Source organism: Eumetopias jubatus, unplaced genomic scaffold, assembly GCF_037043125.1.
Source record: "Eumetopias jubatus isolate StellerSeaLion01/CBP00866 unplaced genomic scaffold, mEumJub1_p1.0 scaffold_17, whole genome shotgun sequence".
NCBI lineage: Eukaryota > Metazoa > Chordata > Mammalia > Carnivora > Otariidae > Eumetopias > Eumetopias jubatus.
Genome location: NW_028274823.1, coordinates 21,069,198 through 21,085,526, shown reverse-complemented (window position 1 = coordinate 21,085,526; position 16,329 = coordinate 21,069,198). Strand labels below are relative to the sequence as shown.

The 16,329-nt window shown below is 42.2% G+C and overlaps 2 protein-coding genes across 2 annotated transcripts; both read left to right on the top strand.

The window, feature by feature from the left end:
- The first annotated feature begins 11,541 nt into the window (after positions 1-11,541).
- LOC148162144 (ferritin light chain-like) lies at positions 11,542-11,808 on the top strand. The gene has a single exon (XM_088019954.1). The coding sequence runs from the start codon at positions 11,542-11,544 to the stop codon at positions 11,806-11,808; it is 267 nt and encodes an 88-aa protein (XP_087876080.1).
- Positions 11,809-11,817: 9 nt separating this feature from the next.
- Positions 11,818-12,240, top strand: LOC114200897 (ferritin light chain). The gene has a single exon (XM_088019953.1). It carries the CDS (start codon positions 11,831-11,833, stop codon positions 12,068-12,070), a length of 240 nt encoding a protein of 79 aa, XP_087876079.1. The 5' UTR covers positions 11,818-11,830; the 3' UTR covers positions 12,071-12,240.
- Positions 12,241-16,329: the final 4,089 nt, after the last annotated feature.

The following is a 16,329-nucleotide window of genomic DNA, read 5'->3' as shown; positions in this document are numbered from 1 at the left end:
CAAACAAAAATGTGTTTCCCTCAACTATAAGCCATAATTTTTTAAAAATCAAAAGCATTTTCCTGGGATGATGATACCTTCCCCCAACCATGATGTGAGTTTTTAGGATGCAGATATGTCCCACATTAAGAAATCCAATATACAAAAATCTGAGCCTCAAAATAGATTCTTGGTTATAATTAGCCTTTAAAGTAAAGGACTGTATTCAGTTTTCAAAAGGATTCAACCCAGGATTCCTTTAAATTGCCATATTCTTAAGTTAATTTCAAATCTATTTTAATTTACAAAATCTTGACCTGTATACATTTTTTCAGGTATGTCAAAGGAATTAAATTATGTCAGGAATTAAATTATTCTGACTTGACAGATGGAGAAACTGAGGTAATAAACAGTCAAGCAACTTGCTCAGTATCTTAACTTAGTAACTGAAACTAGAGCATTGATTTTTTTAGTTCTTTGGGGTTATAAAAATGACTTAAGAATGCTTGAGAAGACTTTCCCTCCAAGGTGTGGAGAAGATGTAGCATTCACTGTCCAAGCTGGCAAAATTTTGCAGTTCATTCCCAAGGGTTCCCAAACCCCTGAAGGTCTTGGGTCCTGTGGTAAGGAACTTTCCTCACTTGAGGATCATTTCTCAGTCTCCTAATTCCACATACCTTCTGGCACCTGGTAGGGAGGTTAAAATTGAGGTATTTTGTAAATGCATTTGAAGATCACTCACAAAATGAATCATGTATGTTCTCAAAATAGCTAACATTCATATGCTCTTGATCTAAACTCTCTAGAAAGTCACCTGCAATGTGGACTAAAAACTTCTCTCTTGCTGAAGACTTGGAGCCAGGACTCCTAAGAGCAAGTCAGTGGGCCAGAACAGTCCTTTGACAAAGCTTTCTCCAGTCCATAATGAAATAAGAAAAGTAAGAACAAGTGAGTTTGCCATAAAGATAACTTTAGAATTTCTGGAATTATGTCTTTCCCACATTTTTGGTGATGCAAGTTTTGTAGGGTTTTGTTTGTTGTTTGTTTTCTCTTTTAAAGAGAACGGTGGTGTTGAGAGTCCAAGTGTTGAATGGCCAGGAGTCCAATAGAGATTGGGTTACACTGGGCAGTGTACATAGCCTCTTTGAGCTTCCACTGCATTATCTGTAAAATGGGAATATTAAGAGTACCTACATCATAAGTGTTGTGCAGACTGAATGGAAAGAGTTCGTCACATACTAACCCCTCAAACGTAACATTAAGAGTAGATCACTATCTATAATATATATAATAGGTGAAAACATGTGTACATTTATAAAATATATACACATATACACATAAAATCATGGCAAAAGAAGGTAAGCAATTCAATATAGACCCCTCAAATTATTGTTTTTTTTAATATTACTGCTGTAAAATTCAAATGTCTAGGAATTATTGTGCTAGTGTATAAGAGGAAAGGGCGGGCAGAGAGAGAGAGAGACGTGGGAGGGACGGACGGTTAGAGAGAGAGTTGAGGAGAGAAAACGCACATGCCCAGGGGCAGGGAGAATAAATTTTAAAATGGTCTGATCCCCTTTTCCCTGAAAAATAGAGTTGGAAGGCAGAGGAAAGATCAGGTCATTTTTGATGCACTCAGCCTCTTTTGATTTGAGATCCCCAGGTTATTCTACCTAGTGTCTGTTTATATGTCTCTCTCTGGAACCCCAGCCTTATGGCGGCCGCCTTCTTGTCTGATTTACTGTTCTGTCACACCACCAGAGTGCAGACACCCAGTTATATTCAGTGAATGAATGAAGTGAGGGTCGATCATCCACAGGGTCAAACACCTTGGCTGTTCAATTATCTTAATGTTGCAAGCACTCTGTCCTCCCTTGGCCTCGGCATCCACCAGCCGAGCACACAGCCTCTGTCCACTTCAATCTGGAAGCTATCACTGCTGGGGGCAGCTTGAATCTTCCCTCAGTTTGTGTAACAGCACAGGACACAAATGGCATCAGGCAGTCCCTCTTTCTCTCTCTCTCGCTCTCTGTCCCTCTCCCCATCCCCCTTTACAAATTTTAATGTGGTACTTCAGCGTCTAAAATGACTTACCCACTAGTTTATTAGCCACAGACAACTGGTTACAATTGGTTTTTACTGTCAGGTAGCTGTCAGTTCTAAGGTTAAAAGATGTTTGTCTTTATTTAAGTGGAGAAAAAGGCTCTACTTAGTATTAAAGATAACGGTGCCACGAGAGACATGGCTATCAGTTGTGGTTTAAAGTAGCTGTGTTTATAAACAAGAGTTAGGTCATGCTCACTTCAAGAACTAAACTGCTCTTTAATGGGAAGCGTGCTAGGAACAAGCAAGGGTTACATTTCTTTTATCGGGCATTACAGAGAGTGAGCAAAAGTCAACACATTCACTGAAGGCACCAGGCAACCATTCAAACACCATAAGCACAAGTTACTCTGACAAGTGATCAGGAGTTGTCAGAATAGAGCCCACAGTCCATAGGCCAGCATGCACTCCTCACCAGCATCCAAGGGTTCAGATTCAGAATTTGTGCCCATTACATCCCCCCCACCGACTAGAAGTGGTTATAGATAGCTAATGGTAAGGTAAACTCAAACTAATTAACGTGACCCAAAACAATACAAAAACAAAACAAAATAAAACAAAACAAAACCATTAGACCTTAACTTCAGATCAACAAAATACTGAGCTTTTAACAATTTATAATTATTAAACACAGCCCACAGCAAGTTAACTTATGTCCCTATGGTTACTTACACATTAAAAGAGAGAGAATATCAGGTTTCCACTTTATTTATCTAATAAATGACACTAAGAGCATTAGTTGAAAGGATGGATTCAGTAATTCCTATTGTTTGTGAAATGAGTTGGATTTCTAAAAGTGATTGAAATGTGCAAATACTCTGACTAGTAATTTCCCCCCTACCTCTCCGAAATAGAATCTTTCAATCAGCAGGTACTAGAGAAGAAAGACATTAAAATGAATTCAATTATACATGACCACTGCAAGAAAGGCTTATGTAAGTAGATTTAGAGAGAGGCTGACTCTTCTTTAAGGAGTCCATTTGACATCCATTTTACAGATGATCAGCTTCTTCAAATGGAAAGTGGAAGGAGGAAGTAGAGAGCTAGGGCATGCAGTGGAATAGGCTAAGCATATACTTTCTCTCTTTCCATTAGAGTATTGTTTCTTCAGTGGTAACCAATTTGAAATTCATAACCAAGTACAGAAGCTTTCTTTTTTTGTGTCTCTAGCTTTCAATCTGTATTATAAGTACAGCTCAGGGCTTCCCAGAAATTTCCTGCCATACATAGATTCTTTAGTTGTTAATTAATAGATGTTAACTGAAACGTGGTAGCATTAAATAAATTTGCTCAATCCAGGGTCTCCCAAACGTGAGAGACTGTGCCACATGGCAGGAATTCTGCTGCTTATAAAAGGGAAAATGAACCTCCACAAGTGCTATAAAATGTCATATGGTAGAAAAGCATGGTTCTATCTAATAAAAATTAACCAATTAAAAAGTCCTTTTGTAAAGCAGTCAGGAGACTAAATGTATATATAATTGTCATGGACTAAATTATATCCCCACAAAATTCATGTGTTGAAGTGTTCACCCCAGTACCTCAGACGTGAATGCATTTGGACATAGGGCCTTTAAGGAAGCAACTAATTTAAAAAATGAAGTGGACCTTAATCTAACATGACTGATGTCCTTCTATAAAGAGGTTAGGTCCCAGACAACACAGACCAAGGAGCGACCATGTGAGGACATGGCAAGGAGGTAGCCATACGCAAGCAAGGAGGGAGACCATGAAGGAGAACAAACCTGCCAACATTTTGACCTTGGACTCCCAACCTCCAGAACTGTGAGGAAAAAAATTTCTGTTGTTTAAGCCACCCCATCCGTAGTATCTTGTTATGACAGCCCTACCAAATTTATACAAGGTCTTATGTCACTGAATCCCCTCAATGACCCTGTGATGAAGACAGCATGGCTGTTAGCGTTCCCTTGCACTGATAAGAAAACTGGAGCTCCTGAGGCCTTGGGTCTCACTAGTACGAGGTCTGACTGAGCGCCATATTTTTAGAAGACCCACTTGCTCTTTACTCCCATGACTCCCCAGCAGCTCTTTCTCAGGTCCTGTTCTTCCTAATCCCAGATATCTTTGCTAAGGAAAAGAAGGCTTGTCAAGAGGTGAACTGTGGTCTGAAGAAGTGCAAGAGTCTTTACTTTTTCTGCATTTTCCAATTTTTCTGCACCAAACTTGCCTTGGTTCTCTAATTTAAAAATGTAAATAAATGAGGGCAGAAAGACTCATGATTAACCCCGGTTATTCTAATTTGTATCCCTGCCGTATCCCCATAGACATGTGTCCACTCTCTCACACCTCCTCTTGTTGAGCCTTTGCTTTTCTGTTACTCTCAAAATCATGCCAGTGTGTGACCCGCCCTAGTCAACTGGCCAGCACGCTCCTTGGACACAGGGCAGAGTCCTGATGTGACAGCTTAGATCTATACCCCTGTGTTTAGTTACTATTTTAGCATGACAGGAATAACATATGCTCCATAAGAACTTCTTTGACATTATTTATCATATGTCCTCTACTTAAACAAATTTCTAAATTTGAAAATGGCGGGTGAAAATATCTTTTTGCTTAAAGATCATCCCCTACTTAGGGCTTTTTTTTTTTTTTTTTTTTTTTACTTTCTGTCTTAATTAGCATACTATTAAGTCAAAGACTTTGGACACATTCAACATTTGGATCCAAAGAGCTTTCTTGAAGAGGGGTAGACTCTCAGCAGTGGGTGAGCACCGGCTGCATCCCTGCCAGCACTGGTCATTTTCATTTATTTAAAAAAAGAAAAATCTTGGCCAGTTGATGAGTGAAAGTGATATTTCCTGATCGCTTTAATTAGCATTTCTTAAAAGCTGAGCATTCTTTTTACATGTTTGTTTAACAATTTAATAGCAACTTTTGAATGTTTTAATCATATTCTTTATCGTGGTCTTAGTTATTTATCTGTTTGTACAAGCTCTTAGAATGTAAGTATGATAATCTCTTGACATACTTACTGGAACTATTTTTCCCAGTCTGCCTTATAATTAAATGAAAGAAGATTTTAAATTTTACAAAGCAAAATCTTTGTGTTTTTTTTCAGTACTTCTAACTTCTATAGTACTTCCTTTTTTCAGTTAATTTCTTTTCTATCCTTTCATGATGCTCATATTTTGAGTACTTTACAACAAATGTTCATATGAAAAGCACAACCTACAGACAACAAAAATCAGTTGTCTAGAATAGACAGGAAATAAATAGGGAGTGGAAGTGTTGATTCAGATGTTGTTTTTCCAAGAGCTATCTAGGCTCTTCGTTTTCCATCTGCAATATCCTTCCCCTTTCCTGCTCACTGAGCCTAAACGCCTTTGTCCTGGATAACACAGTCTAACACAATCATTCAGAATTTCAGATTTGTCATCCAACCTCCGCAGGCAAAGAAAGAGAAGAGAGATAAGGAAGAGAATTCTTAGAGCAGACGATGTTCGTTTCTATCTCAGATTCTAGCTGTGATTTCAGACCAAATCATAAAAAAGAGTGTGGAAAGAAGGTAAATAAACACTTGTTGAATTAGATTTCCCACCACCCCATATTTAGAGGAAAGGTGTTTTGTCTCAGTAGGTAAAAGTAAGAAAACTGAGTCCCAAAGGGATCATCGGGCACCTGGGTGGCTCAGTCGTTAAGCGTCTGCCTTCAGCTCAGGTCACGATCCCGGGGTCCTGGGATCGAGTCCCACATCGGGCTCCCTGCTCAGCAGGAAGCCTGCTTCTCCCTCTCCCATTCCCCCTGCTTGTGTTCCTGCTCTCACTATCTCTCTCTGTCAAACAAATAAATAAAATCTTTAAAAAAAAATCAGCCAAAGGAATCATCAACATGCTTGTCTGCCTACCCAAGAATCAATCCTGAGCGTTCATCCCTCCGCATGTGATTGAGGGAGCTCATACTGGTCAGCTTCAGCCAAATAACACAGCCATAATTGTTCTTTCCAGGGATTGGTTTAAGTGTGGACCAAACAGGCAGAAAGGGAGGGTCCCCCGAGAAAAGTGTCTGCTATTAAAAAGAAATACATGGGAAGAGAGAATCCAACTTCTTTGAAAAGATGCTGTCATATCAGCATGTGACCATGGGAGCGATGGCCTGATAGACAAGTCCAACATGTTGTGGAGCCGGGACAGAAAGAACTGGGGCTGGGATGATGGAAAGGAGCTGTGCAATGACCCTGGACCCAGCCACCTCTGCACGCCTTGCTGTGTAAGATATTCAATGTGTTACTATAAACCAGGCTGTTTCTTGCACCCAAAAGCAGCCCTAACCCTTCCAAGATATCATAGATGCTGAGAAAGAAAAGCCTCTGCCTGGAGCAAAACACAGCACAGGGCTCAATCTGACATATATAAATAAGTGCAGGAGTGTGGATCAGGTCAACAGGAATCAGAGACCCAGGCCATGGTGGTCCAGGGCAGGAGACAATGGAAACTCTTGGCTGGACAAGCAGGGATAAGACGGGAACCTCACTCTTAGCGTGTCTATGGTGGCTGCCAGGTTTCAACAGAGCATATGTTCAGAGTTAAACTCTACAGGTTTGGGGTCTGACCTAAGCTGAGGGAGTACGTCAGTGCCCTGGTCAATCTTTGTCTTGACTTAAAGCTTGCACAGGGCACGCTGTTCTCTATGATAGCTTTGAAGCAAGAGAAAGACTCAAAACCTCGCTCACGGCCTCAAGGAAATGTAAGCCTCCCCAGGTGACCTGCCAGCCTGATGCTGCAAGTTAGAGCAGGCCAGCCTGCCTCCTGGCTCAACAGTGCTTGGTGCACAGTAGGAGTTCATGCAACATATACGCATTGGCTGATCAAGGAACTCTTCAGGCAGCACAGTCCCCAGAAGCAGAGGAGAGAAGGGAAAACTCGGGAGAGGGAAATGTAACCCCACTTCATTTCTGTGATAAAAAATTTATCCTAGTTTTTGCTTTGAAACATTACCAGACCTCATCTCAGAAATTGGCAGCAACTTACACTCAGAGTTCAGAGTCCATATGCGAATGTATGAGAAGTAGCTCTTCATTTACACAGCTGAAGCTGTCCGTGGAACTCCTTCCAAATTACCATCTTAACATGGTAATTATTATTTTTTTTTGTATGCGTGCTCTGAACTGATTTTTAAATCTGGAAGCAGAGAGGGAACTTTGGAGAAACATGTGTTTGGATGACAAAAACGCTTCTTTGTGAGAGTCTGAATTCTTTTCAGCTATTATGTATTTCATAAACATCACACAGAATTGGCAGACACTTTGGCTTAGGTGTGGTGGAGGCTTTTTTTTTTTTTAAGTACAAAGTGAGGCCCTGTCTTCCCATTTGTTATGTTTTCTTTTTCTTGTGATATATGGAAACTATACTGACCTTTAATAGAGAGGGCAGGTGGGACTGAACAACCATTTAATTTCCACAGCACTAACTTGTGTTTTACTTCCTGTACATAAATGCGGGGTTTTCTATTGTTCTTCTCTACCTGTAGATCCTCTGTTTCTATCGCCCTGCTACGGGGCATTCCAGGCCAGAGGAAAACATGGGAGCTACAGCTGGGGCAGAAACAAAGGAAGACATGAATGGAACACAGCAGGGGCTCAATCTGACATAGATAAATAAGTGCAGGGATATGGATCAGGTCAACAGGAGTCAGAGACCCAGGCCATGATGGTCTAGGGCAGGAGACGATGGAAACTCTTGGCTGGACAAGCAGGGATAAGACAGGACCTCACTCTTAGCGTGTCTATGGTGGCTGCCAGGTTTCAATAGAGCATATGCTCAGAATTAAACTCTAAGGTAAGGGCCTACTTGAAAACACAGCCAACTTCCCAGTTCTGGAAGGAAATCACATTGTCAAAGCTAGTGGTCAAGACTAAGTTCATGCATTTGAAATTCTCAGACTTCTGAGTAAGTGCAATGTTGGTCAAGCAAGCTGGCTGCAAAGCGAGGCCAGTCAAGCAGTGACAGCACTGGATGGAGGGCCTTGGGGGGAGCCCAGGACATCCCCATGGATCAGGGTCTCCAGGCCATTTCCCAGGAATCAGGTGGTGCATTGGAGAGTGGGCGTGTCTTCTCAACCCTCTAACTGCAAGAAGAGCATTCAGTGTGGGGGAAATTTTATCAAACAACTAGTCTTGCCTTTATTTTTTTCCCTTTGCAAGAATTCTTAAAGGGAGAAAGAGAAGACAGAGGTGAAAGATTTCAACTTTCAAAGTAATTTTCTGTCATATTCTTTTTTAAAAAAAGATTTTTATTTATTTATTTGATAGAGAGAGACACAGAGAGAGAGGGGACACAAGCAGGGGGAGTGGGAGAGGGAAAGCAGGCTTCCCGCGGAGCAGGGAGCCCAATGCAGGGCTCGATCCCAGGATCCTGGGATTATGACTTGAGCTGAAGGCAGATGCTTAATGACTGAGCCACCCAGGCGCCCTGTCATATTCTTTTTTTTTTTTTAAAGACTCCATTCATTTATTTGAGAGAGAGAGAGAGAGTGCATGAGGAGGGGGCAGGGTGGGGGGAGAGGGAGACTCCCCATTGAGCAGGGACCCCAATGTGGGGCTCGATCCCAGGACCCTGAGATCATGACCTGAGCCAAAGGCAGACACTTAACCTGAGTGTCTGAGTGACTGAGCCACCCAGGAGCCCAATTTTCTGTCATATTCTTAAGAAGAAAGTGGACTCTGTTAGATACCTCATAAAGTGACATCACTGAGTATTTGTCTTCTGTGATTGACTCACCCACTTAGCATTATGGCCCCAAGATTCACCCAGGTTGTCCCATAGGGCAGAATTTCCTTCTCTTTTAAGGCTGAATAATATGCCATTGTAGGTATATGTCATATTTTCTTTATCCATTCATCTGTGGGAGAGGGGCAAATGGGAATTGCTGTTTACCAGGTATACAGTTTCTGTTATATAAGATGACTCAGTCCTAAAGATCTGCTGTACAACACCATCACTATAGTTAACAATACCGCACTGTACACTGAAAATTTTGTGAAAGGAGTAGAGCTCATGTTAAATGTTATCACAATACAAAAAGAAAAAGAAAGCAGAATTCCTTTTGTCACAAGATTCTGTTTGTTTTCCCCCAAACCTGTAAAATAACAGCCTGTATAAAACTTCCCCCTAGCTGCTGAGTCAGCTACACATAACAGAAGAAACAGACGTCCATGAAAGAGGGAGAGGGGTTGTCCTTCCTGACCCAGCTGCTGCCGATGCAGGGGCCGCTGGAAGCTGGAAGGTTCTGGGCCAGTCCAGGCACCCAGGTCTATATTACACAAGGAGGGCAAATGCAGAGCTTGAGGTCAAGTTAGAAAATCATAATCCTCAGCCAAATCTCAGATCTTTTCTTTTTTTTCCTGTATTAAACAAAGCAAATTCTAGGAATGGGGAAAATAATCCTGCCCCAGGCAGGGATCCCCCTTCCAGGTAAGAATGGCCTGCTCCTGCATCTCTGCACTCCAGGCCTGGGGGAAGCTATCAGAAACCAAGCAAACATGAATCAAAAGTGTGGGCAGGACCAGAATAACCGAGATGTCAGCAATACGGGCTGCTTAAATAACTAATGGACAAGCCACCATTAGAAATGACAACGATGATGTATGTTCATTGACATGGAGAGATGCTCGCTCCACATATTGTTAATAGAAAAAGAAAGAGGTAAAAAAAATAATAATAAAATAAAACACCATTATGGCATTGCGATGGTTTATAGTGTGTAACGCATATTGTAAAAGTCTTGTAGGAAAAACATCAAAGTGTTAGTGATGTTTCTCTCTGTGTGTTAAAAGTGCAGTGATTTCTTTTTTAAAAATCTATAGCTTATATTTTTAACTGTTGAAATAGATTTCCTTTGTAGTTATTGTTAAAAGACTAACCAATAAAGATACTTTTTTTTAAGCTTTTTTTTTTATTTGAGAGAGTTAGAATGAAAGAGAGAGAGCACATGAGAGGGGGGAGGGTCAGAGGGAGAAGCAGACTCCCCGCCGAGCAGGGAGCCCGATGCGGGACTCGATCCCGGGACTCCAGGAGCATGACCCGAGCCGAAGGCAGTCACCCAACCAACTGAGCCACCCAGGCACCCCAATAAAGATACTTTTTAAAGATGATGACCCCCCCCCTTCCAAAGTGCTGCAAATATTGTCCTGGATGGAGGGGCTGAAAAAAAGCCAAATGTTCCTGAGCAGAAAGGAGTTAAAATTAAAATTCTAAAAAAATGAAAAAAAAATTTCAGCTTTTCTTTGTAATGACATGCCCTATCTCATGGTGGGATAATTACAACAAGTCATGGGGGGGAATTGGTACAATTATATTTAATTGGTTCCAAAGGTTATTATCTGTTTCAACCTTTACCTCTGAATAATATCAGCAGAGAGATGTAACCTGTGTGAATTTTTTGTCTTCCTATCAGGAATTACTGCAAGGATAATAGATCAGATTATTGTTCCACCTATTATATGATATATGATTTTCAGCACTGTCTATAAAATACAAATAGAGTGAAATCTCAGTAGTATTATCATGATGAAATGAAAACTACTAACCACAGTTCATCATAGTCAGACTTATATATTAAAAAGAACAACAGCATGTTAAATGTTGGCAAAATTGTATCTCAAGGCCAATCAATTTTAACAGAGTTTTTGTTAGTGAGTAATTAGTATTAAAAAATGCCAATTGTTCTTATGCACCATGGATAGTGAAGAAAATTGAGGCGTGCATGACAGGAAGCAGACGGATCATCCAATTATTTTTCAATTACAGGTGATATATTGGGTACAAAAACCTGCAAGTCATCTATTTGTCCATTTCACAGCTGTGTTCCTTATAATAAGTAAATACATTATTTCATGAGTACAGTATCTTATCACAACCAGAACACTAAAAGCATACCCACCACACAACATGTATGCCCTGAATGGAACCCTAGGAGGGAAGATTGATGGCCCTGGGCTGGTGGGGGCTATAGGCACCAGGAAAGTGGCTGCTGGTCAGGGGCTATTAATGGTAGGGACATTTTCCTTCTCAAATAGATGAAGCCAGACTTCAAAACCTATGTGTTCCCCAGTGACAAATGTGTAGGGCAAACCATCATCCAGGTTGCTGATGCAAATAAAGTTCATCACACTCCATTTTAGACTCTGCAACTTGCAGTACCATAGAGCTGAGGGAGAGAGATCCAAGCCAACCTCTAGTACTGTCATTAAAGTTTTTTTTAATTGAAAAATCTTTAAAATAATTGTAGATTCACGAGCAGTGCGCCCGGCGGTCCTGCGGATCTGATTCTTGCTTCAACAGTGTTTGGACGGAACAGACCCAGGGACGCCCCTCCAACCCGCCAACGACCACTCTCCAACCTCTTTTCCAGTCGCAACCTTGGGAGCCATCTTCTTGGCCACCCGCTGCCTCCGGGACCAGCCAACAGCCAATTTCGAGCTTACCTTACCACCAATCAACCATGAGCTCCCAGATTCGTCAGAATTATTCCACCGAGGTGGAGGCCGCCGTCAACCGCCTGGTCAACATGCATCTGCGGGCCTCCTACACCTGCCTCTCTCTGGGCTTCTATTTCGATCGTGACGATGTGGCTCTGGAAGGTGTGGGCCACTTCTTCCGCGAGTTGGCTGAGGAGAAGCGCGAGGGCGCCGAGCGTCTCTTGAAGATGCAAAACCAGCGTGGCGGCCGCGCCCTCTTTCCAGGACGTCCAGAAGCCGTCCCAAGATGAGTGGGGGAAAACCCTGGACGCCATGGAAGCTGCCCTGGTTCTGGAGAAGAGCCTGAACCAGGCCCTTTTGGATCTGCATGCCCTGGGTTCTGCCCGCGCAGACCCCCATCTCTGTGACTTCCTGGAGAACCACTTCCTAGATGAGGAGGTGAAACTCATCAAGAAGATGGGCGACCACCTGACTAACCTCCGCAGGCTGGCCGGCCCCCAGGCTGGACTGGGCGAGTATCTCTTCGAGAGGCTCACTCTCAAGCACGACTAGGAGCCTCTGGAGACCAGCAGCCTTTGAGGGGGCCCCTCTGACAGCCCCCTGGTGCCAGAGCTTGTGCCTCAGCCTCTCCCTGCAGCCACGAGGCAGCTTTTTAACCACCCTGGAGCCCTCTCCCAAGCCGTGGACCAAGTGGAAACAATAAAGCTTTTTGCAGCAAAATAAATAAATAAATAATTGTAGATTCACATGTGCTGTGAGAAACGATACTGAAATTCTTGTATACTTTGCCTAGTTTCCTCAATGGGAACATCGTACAAAACTGTAGCATACTGTCACAACCAAGATACTGACATCTCATTCAATTAATTATTAACTGATCTTTTTCAAATTTCCCCAGTTTTCTTGTTCTCATGTGCAAACGTACATGTGTATATGTCCTTGTGTGTATGTTTAAAGTTTGAAAATCTTCACTCACCAGATATGAGTGGCCTTCATTCTCAAGTAAATAGCTGAATTGTGATGGATTCTCACAGGCTTCCCCTGTTGGAGTGGGGTGGGTTAGGAGGAGTGGGGGACAGACTGAATCATTCATCAAATAGCATGTGTTTATTGTCTGTCTGCTATTCTCAGCTAAGTGTTAAGAGTCTGTGCTACTTTTAAGTATGCCATACTGACAAGGATTTATAAAGAGGATGGTGCTACTTACTTTCTAAACACCTGTCTTTATCTCCCACCTGCACCACCCACTCCCTACTTCCCTCGACTGTTGCATCCTTCACTACCCATCCAGAGGTCTCCTTTATTCAAAACCACTGTCCCTGAAAAATCCAAAGTAAACTGAATTTTATGCCCTACTAAGGACTTGGACTCTGGCCTCAGACAAATCTAAGTTCAAATCCCAGGTCTTTACCTGCCTGGTCTTGGACAATTAATCTAAACCATTCAAGAATCAGCTTCTACATCTGAAATATTGAGTTAATAAGAGTCCTTATTTCATAGGATTGTGATAGTAAATGAAATACTTCCTGCAAAGCACTTACTGAGGAGTCCAGCACGTTATATACTAAATCCATTATCTTCATATTATGTTTATGTTGTATGGCTATATAAGCAAATATTTATATTTCACATTATTATAATCTTTAATAAATATAAGAAAATTTATTTTAAGGAATGAATAGCAAATTCCTCTGTAGACAGAAGAAATTTTGTGTCACCTGACAAACTCTTTTCTCAGTGCCAGAGTCTTGGTACTTAGGGCAGAAGATTTCCTTAGAGTGGGCCGTTTACACTCAGGATCTGTGTGTGGGAAAAGGGCCGATGTGTCCATGAAGCACGTTTCTCTGGTGAAGCCTGAGCTCCCCGGTTTCCTGCATGGCCTGGGGAGAGAGCTACATAGTGACTGTCAGTTACTGTTTTCTGGGGACTCCAGCTTCTATGGGACAGTGTTGGTGGGACTAGATGATGAGTAAATTTGGCGACAGTATTTTCTGCACCAGGCATTAAAACGTATGGCATGAAAAAAGGATTTTGGAGTCATTCCTAAAAATAAGGGGTAATGTAGGGGAAGAGGTTTGGACACCAGCATATTGGTATTTAAGAATTGTTCTGTGATTTCTGGGGATGATTGGCAGTCTGCCCTCGATGGAGAGTCTCCTCACCAACACTCTCGATCCAGGACATCCAGCTGGGGCATGCTGTTGTCATGGTTGCCATGTTCTCCTCTCAGAGAGCTTCTTGTTGACCATCTGGTGGAGAGTCCAGAAGGAGAGGCTACTGTTTGTAAGCAAAAATAAAAGGAAAGAAAGGGACATAGGCCACCAATATCAAATCAAGAATAGAAAACTTGAGCCTGTCCTGTTTGGCTTTCAATATGTTTCAAAGAAGAAAGCAGGAAAAGGGATTCGTGTAATGGGATGGTAGGTGTCAGGGCACTGGACTAGAATTTGCTTTGCTTGTAAATAAGCTCAAGGATGTGCTGCTGTACATGAAGGGTAAGGCTGCACGAAAGCAATGTCCACCAACAATACTTCAGCAAATGCAGGGGTTCAACTTGGCGCCGATTCCTTTTCAGTGTGAACTGTCTAATTATTAAATTAATTGCGACCATTTATTGAGCCTTTACTATGTGCTAAGAACAGTGTTAAGTACCTTCACTGAACATGGAACAAGTAACCGGCTTCATTGCACCAACAACCGAGAAGTCAGCCATTTATCTCCGGTCACCTGGAAAGGGACTGACAGACTGGATTTTTTTTTATTTTTTATTGTTATGCTAATCACCATACATTACATCATTAGTTTTTGATGTAGGGTTCCATGATTCATTGTTTGCGTATAACACCCAGTGCTCCACGCAGAACGTGCCCTCTTTAATACCCATCACCAGGCTAACCCATCCCCCCAACCCTTCCCCTCTAGAACCCTCAGTTTGTTTTTCAGAGTCCATCGTCTCTCATGGTTCGTCTCCCCCTCCGATTTCCCCCCCTTCATTCTTCCCCTCCTGCTATCTTCTTCTTTTTTTTTCCCCTTAACATATATTGCATTATTTATTTCAGAGGTACAGATCTGTGATTCAACAGTCTTGCACAGTTCACAGCGCTCACCATAGCACATACCCTCCCCAATGGACAGACTGGATTTTGACTTCAGACCTTGGTAGGGTGTTGGAGTGCTCAAATGCCTGGATTTCAACAGTTCAAATATAACTGTCTGCTCCAGGAAATCTCTGTGCTCTGTTTCTGCATGCCCTGGTTTCACACATCCCCCTTGTCTTCCAGTGTTTGAAGAAAAGCAGCCAGGTAGTGCAGTACAGGGCCCTTTACCACAAATGATGCTGCTGGCTCTTTGAATGGGCGGCCAGTGCTGCCACTGATTTATGCGACTGAAACTCATTCATCTGGACTAAGATCAGGTCTCTGTTGGCATGTGATGGGGCAATGACACAACCAGAGACTTAACCATGCCTCTGCTGTGGTGTGTCCTTCCTTCGATCAAGGGTGAGGCAAGGTGGCTAATCCAGTTTGGAATTCTCAGAGCTGCTGTGAGGCAGCTCCTAACCACCCCCACCCCGCCCTCCACCCCCACCCCCACAGCAGTGCTGGTGTGAAAACACAGGGACCATGTTTTATCCTAACAACACACAGCAGGATTCCATTTAGGGAAGGAAATACATGAATGGAAAGACAAGTGTTTGGTGCAAGATGGGATCCAAAGACCTGAGAATCAAGCTGCACCAAAGACTTCAGAGAAAAGGCCCATCTGTCCCAGTTTTTTTGTTTTGGTTTGGTTTGGTTTTTTGCTTGTTGGTTTGTTTTTGGACACAGAGAGGAATTCATGGTTCCAGGCAGGAAGAGAATGAACAAGAGAGGGAAGGAATTGGAGAGACTAGAAAAGAAAATGGATTTGGGGCTGGGTCCTATATGATGACGTTGCCAAAAAGGTCTTTGGAAAGGAAAAATAGACCCCTTTGTTTGCTCGGTGGTGTGTGATGTGACACCCACTCTATGAAGTCACGTGTGTTCATGTGCATTGGGAATGTGGATGGGAGGTTGATGAGAAATCAATGAAGGGACCGAATTTTAAGTCTGGATCTGCCTAGAGCCCAAGAGGTAGCAGAGGTCACAGAAATCAGTCCCCTAGGTATTTACAGAAATATTGAGGAGGGCTTTGGACTGCCACAAGCCATGGAATTTTATATGTGGTTTTTGTTTGTTTTTTGTTAAGACTATTTTTTCACAGCAGTTTTAGGTTAGCAAAATTGAGGGGAAGGTACAGAGATTTGCCATGTACCCTTTGCCCCCACACGTGCATAGCCTTCCCCATTTACAACATCCCCCACCAGAGTGGTACACCAGTTACTACTGATGAACCTACACTGAGCCCTCTTAATCACCCAAAATCTACAGTTTACACTATGGTTCATCCCTGCTGTTGTATATTTTATGGCTTTGGACAAACACAGAATGATGTGTATCCAATATTATGGTATTATACAGCATATTTTCACTGTCCTGAAAATCCTCTGTGCTCCGTCTAATCATCCCTCCCCATCTCCCTTAATTCCTGGCAACCACTGATATTTTTAGTTTCCATAGTTTTACCTTTTTTAGAATGAAATATAGTTGAAATCATATAATAGGTAGCCTTTTCAGATTGGCTTCTTTCCTTCATGTCTTTTCGTGGCTTCCGTAGTTTATTTCTTTTTAACACTGAATAATACTCCATTGTCTAGATATACAATGGTTTATCTATCCATTCACCAACTCAAGGACATCTTGGTTGCTTCCAAGTTTGGGCAATTATGATTA